Raw genomic sequence first — 9,656 nt, forward strand, 5'->3', positions numbered from 1 at the left:
GTTCATTTTCCAAAGTCCTGACCTGTTGTTGAACCACAGCACTGATGTAATATATAAATAGCAGTCTGTGTGTTCATATTACTAAAATCAGCCCTGACCTTCTTAGTTCATGACTAACAACAGTCAGCTGAGCATGAGTCTCTCAGAATTGGTTCAAAGCTGAGTGAAGATTTGAAAAGTATTAAACTTTAGATGCATGTGAGACGGTAGACCGTACACAGACAGAAACATTGCAACATAAAAGAGATTAAAAATACATTTTCAATTATTTACAGCTAGTAAAAAATCTGATACACATGAACATCACAGGCTCTTCCAAGAATTTTTAAAAGATGTCGGCCTTTCTTTGCCTATGCAGAGAAAATTACCTTCCCAGTTATCCCCAAATGAGACCCCATTTCATCTTTCATCTTAGTTGGCAATATGTGAAATATGACTACATATGACTTTGTTGTTGCTATGTTATTGTATGTTGTTGTTTTTTACAGTGCATTAATATAAGATAGCATTATCACTCACAAGTGTTTTAACATTTATTTACATTTATTTGAACGTTTATTGTCAATTTGTCAACAAAGTTTTTTTTTTTTTTAAATGGTTACGTTGGTAGAGTTGGTCATAAAAAAAGACATTAGAGCAGCTATCATTAGTTCTTAATACTGAGAAGAATAAAAACACCACTATCTTTGAGTTAAGACAGGTAAGTCTCATAAAAAACTAAAACAGTCAAGTTGGTGAACAACATCAGGTGCTCCTCAGCGATTCTTTATTGGGAAGTGAATGTATGAAAAGAGAGTGAGGGGAGAATAAAGTAATAAAGGCGTGGATGTGTTCCCATATATTGTTGTCCTGCATTACTGTTGGCTCAGTACAGCCTAACATGTGGACATGTGAGGGCCTGAGTGGCCTGGACTTCATATTATGAACGGATCAAGGATACACAAAACAGTGACGACACATGCAGACGGCTTAAACACCTCATAGAAAGAGCTGGCCTAGGCACAGGAGGAAAGTTTATCAAACGTTAGACCGTTCAGATTTGCATGAGGGGGAAGGACTGTTTATGGTTATCCCAGAACACCTGAGGAGGGAGGTACTGCAGAAACTTCACTACGGCATCAAGGGATCAACAATGCCTTGCCAGAGCAAGGAAATCTGTTTGATATGCAGGTATCTAACACAGATAAAACAGGTGGTGGAGCACAGAACCCATGAAACCAGTGGAACAGCTGATCACAACAGACCGACCGAGCAGAGAGTGGGGGACAGACCCTTTCCAGTGGAAAAAAGATGATTAACTGGTCTTGGTTGACTACTTCTCCGTATTCATAGAGGTGTGCAACAGATTTTGACTCTATACATTTGACTTGTGTCCCCCTGATGATTTTAAGAAGGATTTGGACCCCGCTCCCCATTTCATCAGAACAGCTACAACCATAGTGACTGGATCTCCAGTCATTCAGGGAGAAGGATGCAGCCCGGAAAACGCTGCAACAGCAAACCTTCAATCGCCGACAGCACACACAGCCCCCTCTACCACCAGGACAGAAGGTATGGGTTGTGCCAACAAGAACACAAGGGACTGTAGTAAGCCCTGCACTGACTCCATGCTCCTATGTGGTGCAGACATCGAGGGGACAGTTTTGCCACAACCAGGCTGTCTGAGTGTATTGCCTGAGTCTCAAGTATCCATTAAAACAAAGGTCACCAAGTCAGGGCTAGTGTCTAAGCCCCCACATAAACTGGTCATCTGGTCACTACAAAATCAAAAATACTAGTTTTTCCTCTTACCTGTAGAACTATTTATCCATCGAGATTGTTTTTGTGTGAGCTGCAGTCTTCGAAATAACGGCCAAAGAGATGTCTGCCTTCTCTTTAATTGAATTTAACTAGATGGCACATAGGCATATTGTTACAGTCTGTAGGCTATCATGTCTCATAATCATCTCTTACATTGTCGTCCTCACTGACAAGCAAGAGGCACTACATTTTGTATTAAACATATCGGTAGGAAAGTGTTTCATTAATGCATTTAAGACTACCGTTAATACAACTAGAAATAGAACGCTCTGTTTCTTCGAACAACATGGTGAGCATCAGATTGGATAAACGAACGCACACTGTGTCACATTTAGACTGTTTACGTTTACAACTGTAAAGTGGTCTATTGGTCTTTTTGAGTTTTGCAAATGTATTTTTTTGGCGCTTTAAACTATTTGTTACATAAAAATTGCCATCTAGTTCCATCATATTCAAGACATCAAGACTTCTTTTAAAACATTAAATTCAAGGACATTTCAAGGACTTTCCAGACAGGGATGAAAAAAATTACGAGTTATTTAAGACAATGTTTTTGGTGCAGCACTAAAAATGAGCCTGTTAGAAGCAGCCAACAGTAGTTTTATCTACATGTGAAGCAGAGTATATGGCACTGGCTGCTGCCACTCAAGGAAGTTTATATCTTGTACAGTTATTGAGTGGGATGAATAGTGAGTGTTAATATGCATCAGTAAACGTCTTTAAAGATAACCAAGGTACAATTGCCCCGTCAAAGAACCCAGTATGTCGTGTAAGAATTAAACATCAGTTATCATTTCATTCGGTCTGCGCTCAGTGACAGTACAATAACCATTGAATTTTGTCCAACAGCAGACGTGGCTGCAGATGTTATGACTAAGCCTGTAACGAAGCTCAAAATTGAATACATTTGTGAGTTATATGTTTGGAATGGGAACTGCAAAACAGTCCTGAAATGTGTAACCTTGCACAAAGTGTGTTATGTTGAATATGACTTGTAGCTACAGTATTAGAGCAAGTGTTGGTTGGTGGCTCTCTAATCCAGTTGAAGCAGCGATGATGAGCATGTGTGATTATTCCTCCGTGAAATGTGTGTGTTCCTACCCTTAAGAAGGCATCTCCAACACTTTGTATACTGCTTCCCTCTTGAGATGTAGTGGAGTAGAAGTCTAAATTAGCATACACCTCTGTTTATGCCATAATTGAAAGTGACAGCTGACATGTTTTAACTGTGCAGTCATGATTATCTTACTTGGGGAGAGCACTTTGCTCGATCCTCTCCTGCTCCTTCTTCTGTTTCTGTCTGTATTTCTTCACTCGGACCTCCCACATCCCTCTGATCAGAGAGAGGTCGCTGACCGGGACGTCCAGCTTCCTTCCAAGACCCATCTCTGCTCCTGGAGAGAAGAAGAAGAAGAAGAAGAAGAAGAAGAAGAAGAAGAAGACTTTATTTCTCAAGATTAAAATCCCATGTTATTATCTTTTAACCTCTAAATCTGATTTTATATTATCTGACGGATGGCTGATCTTTTCACCCTATCTCTAAGGGAGACGCCAGTCACCGTCTGAGAAAACCCATTTCGGCCGCTTGTACCCGTGATCTCGTTCTTTCGGTCATGACCCAGCCTTCATGACCATAGGTGAGGGTAGGAACGAAGATCAACCAGTAGATTGAGAGCTTTGCCTTCTGGCTCAGCTCTCTTTTCGTCACAACGGTGAGGTAAAGCGACTGCAGTACCGCCCCTGCTGCTCCGATTCTCCGGCCAATCTCTTGCTCCATCGTCCCCTCACTCGCGAACAAGACCCCGAGGTACTTGAACTCCTTCACTTGGGGTAAGCGCTACCCGGAGTAGGTAATCCACCGGTTTCCTGGCCTCAGCTTTTGAGGTGCTGATCCTCATCCCAACCGCTTCACACTCGGCTGCAAACCGATTCAGTGACTGTTGAAGGTTACAGACCGATGATGCCATAAGGACCACATCATCTGCAAAGAACAGCGAGGAGATCCTCAGGCCACCGAACTGCAACCCCTCTCCTCCACGACTACGCCTCAATATCCTGTCCATGAAATTCACGAACAGGATTGGTGATAAAGCGCAGCCCTGGCGGAGGCCAACATTCACTGGGAACGAGTCCGACTTACTGCTGAGTATCCGGACACAACTCTCGCTTTGGGCGTACAAGGATTGGATGGCCCTCAGAAGTGACCCCCTCACCCCATACTCCCGCAGCACCTCCTACAGTATCACCCAAGGGACCCGGTCATACGCCTTCTCCAGATCCACAAAACACATGTAGGACCGGATGGGCGTACTCCCAGGCTCCCTCCAGGATCCTTGCAAGAGTGAAGAGTTGGTCCATTGTTCCACGACCAGGACGGAATCCGCATTGTTCCTCTTCAATCACAGGTTCGACTACCGGCCGAACCCTCCTTTCCAGTACCTTGGAGTAGACTTTACCAGGGAGGCTGAGAAGTGTGATACCCCTGTAGTTGGCACACACTCTCTGGTCCCCCTTTTTAAATAGGGGAACCACCACCCCAGTCTGCCACCCCCTAGGAACTGTCCCAGACTACCACGGAATGTCAACGAGGCATGTGTTAACCGAGACAGCCCTCAACACCCAAAGCCTTCAGCATTTCTGGACGGATCTCATCAACCCCAGCGGCTTTGCCACTGTGGAGTTGTTTGACTACCTCAGTGACTTCCGACGGGGAAATTGACGATGATCCCCCATCAGCTTCCAGCTCTGCCTCTACCATAGAGGGCGTGTTAGTCGGATTCAGGAGTTCCTCAAAGTGCTCCTTCCACCGCCCGATAACCTTCTCAGTCAAAGTCAGCAGGGTCCCACCCTTGCTGTACACAGATTGGATGGTTCCCTCGCTTCCCCCTCCTGTGTTTTCCAGAAGCACCGAAAGTCCTTCTCCATAGCTTCTCCGAACTTCTCCCACACCCGCTGCTTTGCCTCTGCCACGGCACGGTACCCTGCAACTGTTTCCGGAGTCCTCCCGGATAACATAACCCGGAAGGACTCCTTCTTCAGCTGGATGGCTTCCCTGACCACCGGGGTCCACCACAGTGTTCGAGGGTTACCGCCCCTTGAGGCATCTTGAGACCACAGCTCATCACCACAGCTTCAGCAATAGAGGTTTTGAACATCACCCACTCAGGTTCAATGCCCCCAACCTCCACAGGGATGTCTGAAAAGCTCCGCCGGAGGTGTGAGTTGAAGATCTCCAGGACAAGGGCTTCCTCCAGACGTTCCCAGTTCACCCACACTACCCGTTTGGGCTTACCAGGTCTGTCCAGAGTCTTCCCCCACCCCTTGATCCAACTCTCCACCAGATGGTGATCAGTTGACAGCTCCACCCCTCTCTTCACCCGAGTGTCCAAAACATGCGGCCTCAGATCAGATGATACGATTACAAAATCGATCATTGACCTTTGGCCTAGGGTGCTCTGGTACCACGTACACTTATGAGCATCCTTATATTCGAACATGGTGTTTGTTTTGGCCTTTCCATGACTAGCACAGAAGTCCAACAACAAGATCGGGTTTAGATCAGGGAGGCCGTTCCTCCCAATCACGCCTCTCCAGGTGTCTCCATCGTTTCCCACGTGTGCGTTGAAGTCTCCCAGCAAGACTACGGAGTCCCCTACTGGAGCCCCCTGCAGGGCTCCATTCACGGTCTCCAAGAAGGCCGAATACTCCGAACTGCGGTTTGGGGCACAGGCACGAACAACAGTCAGAGTTTTCCCCTCCATAACCCGAAGGCGTAGGGAGGCAACCCTCTCGTCCACCGGGGTGAACTCCAGCCGGGGACTTGTGAGTATTATTGCATAATTATACACATGTTAGTTGTATATCATTTATATAGCAAATAAAGTTTAGTGGTGATACTTGAAAAATAAAGACTTTAAACTTGATCAGGGTTTCATTGTGTTAATACAACTATACTCCAAATGTAGTTATTCTGCTGCTCTCAGCTTCAGAGGCTGCAGAGTCGAGTTCACTGACTGTAGAAACCTTTAACTGAAATAATGAAGTGAAAGATATGTAGTTCTCTCTCCTCTCAGGTACTTAGTCTCAGTGCAGCTCTCTGCTCTCCATGCAGCAGTGCGTCTCATTACTCAGCAGACATTAATAGGACAAACATGACTGCTGCTGGAGGCTCACATTTCTGCCAACATCACAGCAGGGTTCATTCTGTCACTGAGAGCAACTGGAGGGCTTTTACTTTGAAAAAACTGCTGACTTTTTGGGCAAGCTAGCAGCCTTACCGCCCCACTGTGTATGGAGACAGGTATCTCCATCCCTGCTATGCAGATGATATTGAACTATCTTATTTCAGCCAGTTTAAATAACCTGAATGCAGTTCATTTCTTTCAGCTCAATGCTGACAAACATGTCAAGTGTTTGATTAATTCCTCTTTGTTCTCGTCCTGTCTCGACTATTGGAACTCCCTCTTCATCTGCCCCACAACATCTGCATCGTTTACAAGTGGTCCAACATTCTGCTGCGGGGCTTTAGACCAGGTCATCCAAAACGTCTTGTCTGAAAAATCCACTTCAAGGTTCTTATGATCACTTACAGAGAGTAGGGAGGAAGTATTCAGATACTTTACTTCAGTAAAAGTACTAATACCAAACTATGAAAATACTTCACTACAAGTGTAAGTCCTGCATTCAAGTACAAGTAGACTATTCATTGTGCAGTAAAATGTTTCCCGTCAGTGTGTCACTATTATATATGATGTTTGTGAATTAATATTACTGCTGCATTAATGTAATGTTGCATTTTACGGCTGTAGATGTTTTTACCTCCTTTATATCCTGTCTGGTAGTTTAATGTACACAATGCATCATATTCTATAAGATCATCATGTTTGTATCTTTGTCTCTATCCTGTGAGAAACACGTATCTATAAAAAGAAAAACAGTTTGTGATGATGCATTTTCCAGCTGATCCAAGAGACTTTTTAAAGAGTTTATTATCTTTAGAAGTAGGAGAATGTTCTCAACACATAAAAAAACACTTCATCCTTCAGTTTATCACAAACATTAAACATCAACATATCTGGAGATACATGGTTTCACTGGACAGGAAGTGGAGGAATAACTGTAATCTGTAAAGTAACTAAAGCTGTCAGACAAATGTAGTGGAGTAAAAAGTACAAAATGTACCTCTGAGACGTAGTGGAGAAGAAGTATAAAGGTGCATAAATGGATTAAAGTAATGAAATAAAGTACAAGTACTTCAGATACAGTCACTTGAGTAAATGTACTTTACATGTATGTTACATTCCACCCCCACTTATTGTTAATTTATTTCTATTTAGGGTGTTTTATTCTTTTAAGTCTGTATTGTGTTGGTTGCATTGTTTCTTTTGTGAATCACTTTGTGATGTTCTGCTTTTGAAAGGTGCTGCTGTATATAAATAAAGTTACTACAACACTTTGGTCTACAGTGAATTGTCTCAACAAACTGCTGGACGGATTTAAGTTCAGACATTTATGAAGAACCACGATGACTCTGGTCATGGACGGATTAGTGAACTGTCGTACAGGGTACAGGGCCTAAAGTGTCGGGGGCCCCCCTGGCCTTTACCTACAAAATGTCACTCAAAGAGACATGTGCCAATCAGGAGCAGACTCAATATGACCACAAGGAAAGATAAAATAGACACAAAAAGACTACAAAGTTACAGTAAATGGCCGAAAAGAGACATAAAATAACTAGAAGAGACAGAAAATGACTACAGAGAAAAACAATGTGGCTACAGAGAGACACAAAATGACCACAAAGAGACTCAAAATAACCACAGAGAGACTCAAAATAACCAAAAAGAGATGCTAAACGACAACAACAAAACAAAACAAGTGTGTCTTGCTCCTCTATAGAAGAGGGGGTGGGGCCTGTTGCAGGCCTGTACCCAGGGGCCCATTGTCTCATAACCCACCCATGACTGTGGTGATCCATCTTTAGATTAGAACAAGATACTGTACCTCTAAACCTAAACTAAATGTTAGCATGCAATGCTGACATATTAAATGTTACTGTGTTGAAATGCTAACATGCTAAACATGAGGATACTGAGAGATGAAGGAGGTGAAACTCTCAACTGTCTGCTGGGTGGAATTTCATCCTGCTGTTTAACTTTTTCAATTTAAGAGCTGCTAATCTTCCTCCATCCCGCCGTTATAGAGACATATATTCTCCTGTTTATAATCAGTCCAGTCTGAACATATATAATATCGTAATACTATATTATAAAATCCCTGTGACAATGATAACTAACATCCAGCTGTGATAAAAACAAAGATTCTTATGTTTTCGTACCTGTGAGTTCCTGTTAACGTCCTGCTGTCTGCTCACTTTCACCAGCTTGTTTACTGAGATATAACGGTGTGTGTGAGCGTGTGTGTGTGTGTGTGTGTGTGTGTGACTCAACATGCTATTTTTACCAGCTGAGATTTGACCCCTGCTGTGTCTGTCACATGATGCTACTGCCTCACATACAAACATTTATCTGGATTACTGTCATAATTTTTTTTTCTGTGTAAAACCCAATTAAAACAGGGAATTTAATGTAATAAAGACATTTCTCAGCTAAATAAACCTCTGTTGGTGTCTGATTATGGGGTTTCTTTTGGGAAGTTTTTCCTTGTGTGGTGCGAGGGTCTAAGGACAGAGGGTGTCGTATACTCAGTCTGTAAAGCACACTGAGACAAATTTATAATTTGTGATATTGGGCTATATAAACAAATTGTATTTTATTATATTTTATTTTATTGATCAGCTACGTGCTCACATTATATTTGTACTCTAATCTAAAGCATCAGTGATGGAAGAAGTACTCGGATCTTTTACTTTAATAAACGTAGAAATACCACAGTGTAGAAATGCTCTGTTAAGTAAAAGTCCTGCAGTCTAAATGTTCCTTAAGTAAAAGTAACACAAGTAAAAGCACTCATGATGCAGAGAATACCTTTTGAGAATAATATATATTATATTATTTGACTGTTGATGCATTAATGTGTTCATCCCTTTAATGTAAACATTACTTTATATACTGCTGTGTAGATTGTGAATGTACCCCTTTGGACCAATCTAGTTTTTTCTTAATATATAATAATAAATAATATTTGTATGTTTGTATTATTAATCAAAATCTGCAAAGAAACTAAAGCTGCTCAATAAATGTAGCGGAGTAAAAATTCTAACATTTATCTCCGAAGGTGTAGTGGAGTAGAAGTATAAAGTAGCATAACATGGAAATACTTAAGTAAAGTACAAGTATCTCAAAATTGTAATCAAATAAAACATCCAAACAGCTGCGAGTGAAAGGGTTTGTGCTTCATCTATAAATATTCATCTGCATGACCTTTACAGTCAACACAATGTAAAGACATGTAACACGCGGGCTCACCTTCTTTAAATACACGCACACTTACTGATGGTATGTTTAGCGTGTACCGCAGGACTACCATCAGTAGCAGTAGTATCAGTAGCAGGAAGAGAAGCAACAGTTTACTCAGGCTGCAGATTTTCTTTAAAAAAAGACTCATTTGTGAGTTTTTGCACACTGGAAACAGATGTAAATCCTAATTTAATAAATCCTAAATTCCTATTCATATTCTTTACTGCAGTAAAAGTACTAATACCATACTGTGTAAAATCTTACTTCAGTAAAAGTATGTAAGTATTATCAGTAAAATGTAGTTTAAGTAATACAAGTTTAGGAATGTCCTGTGACTGTTGTACTATTATATATATATATAGATCATTATTACTCACGCATTAATGTAAAAACAGGATTTAACTGTTGTAGTTGGTTGAGGTGGAGCTCCTTATGAAA

At 41.8% G+C, this 9,656-nt stretch overlaps 1 protein-coding gene across 3 annotated transcripts in view; it reads right to left on the reverse strand.

Moving 5' to 3' along the window:
• Positions 1 to 8,218, reverse strand: part of lrrc2 (leucine rich repeat containing 2) — a 21,343-nt gene extending 13,125 nt beyond the window's left edge. For all 3 annotated transcript variants that reach the window (XM_029440559.1, XM_029440560.1, XM_029440558.1), the window contains exons 1-2: positions 8,138 to 8,218; positions 3,050 to 3,194 (exon numbers count right to left, since the gene is read on the reverse strand). In XM_029440559.1, coding sequence (XP_029296419.1) covers positions 3,050 to 3,186 — 137 coding nt within the window. In that variant the 5' untranslated portion in view covers positions 3,187 to 3,194; positions 8,138 to 8,218. The remainder of the gene's footprint in view (positions 1 to 3,049; positions 3,195 to 8,137) is intronic.
• Positions 8,219 to 9,656: the final 1,438 nt, after the last annotated feature.

This window comes from Cottoperca gobio, chromosome 9, assembly GCF_900634415.1.
Source record: "Cottoperca gobio chromosome 9, fCotGob3.1, whole genome shotgun sequence".
Taxonomy (NCBI): domain Eukaryota; kingdom Metazoa; phylum Chordata; class Actinopteri; order Perciformes; family Bovichtidae; genus Cottoperca; species Cottoperca gobio.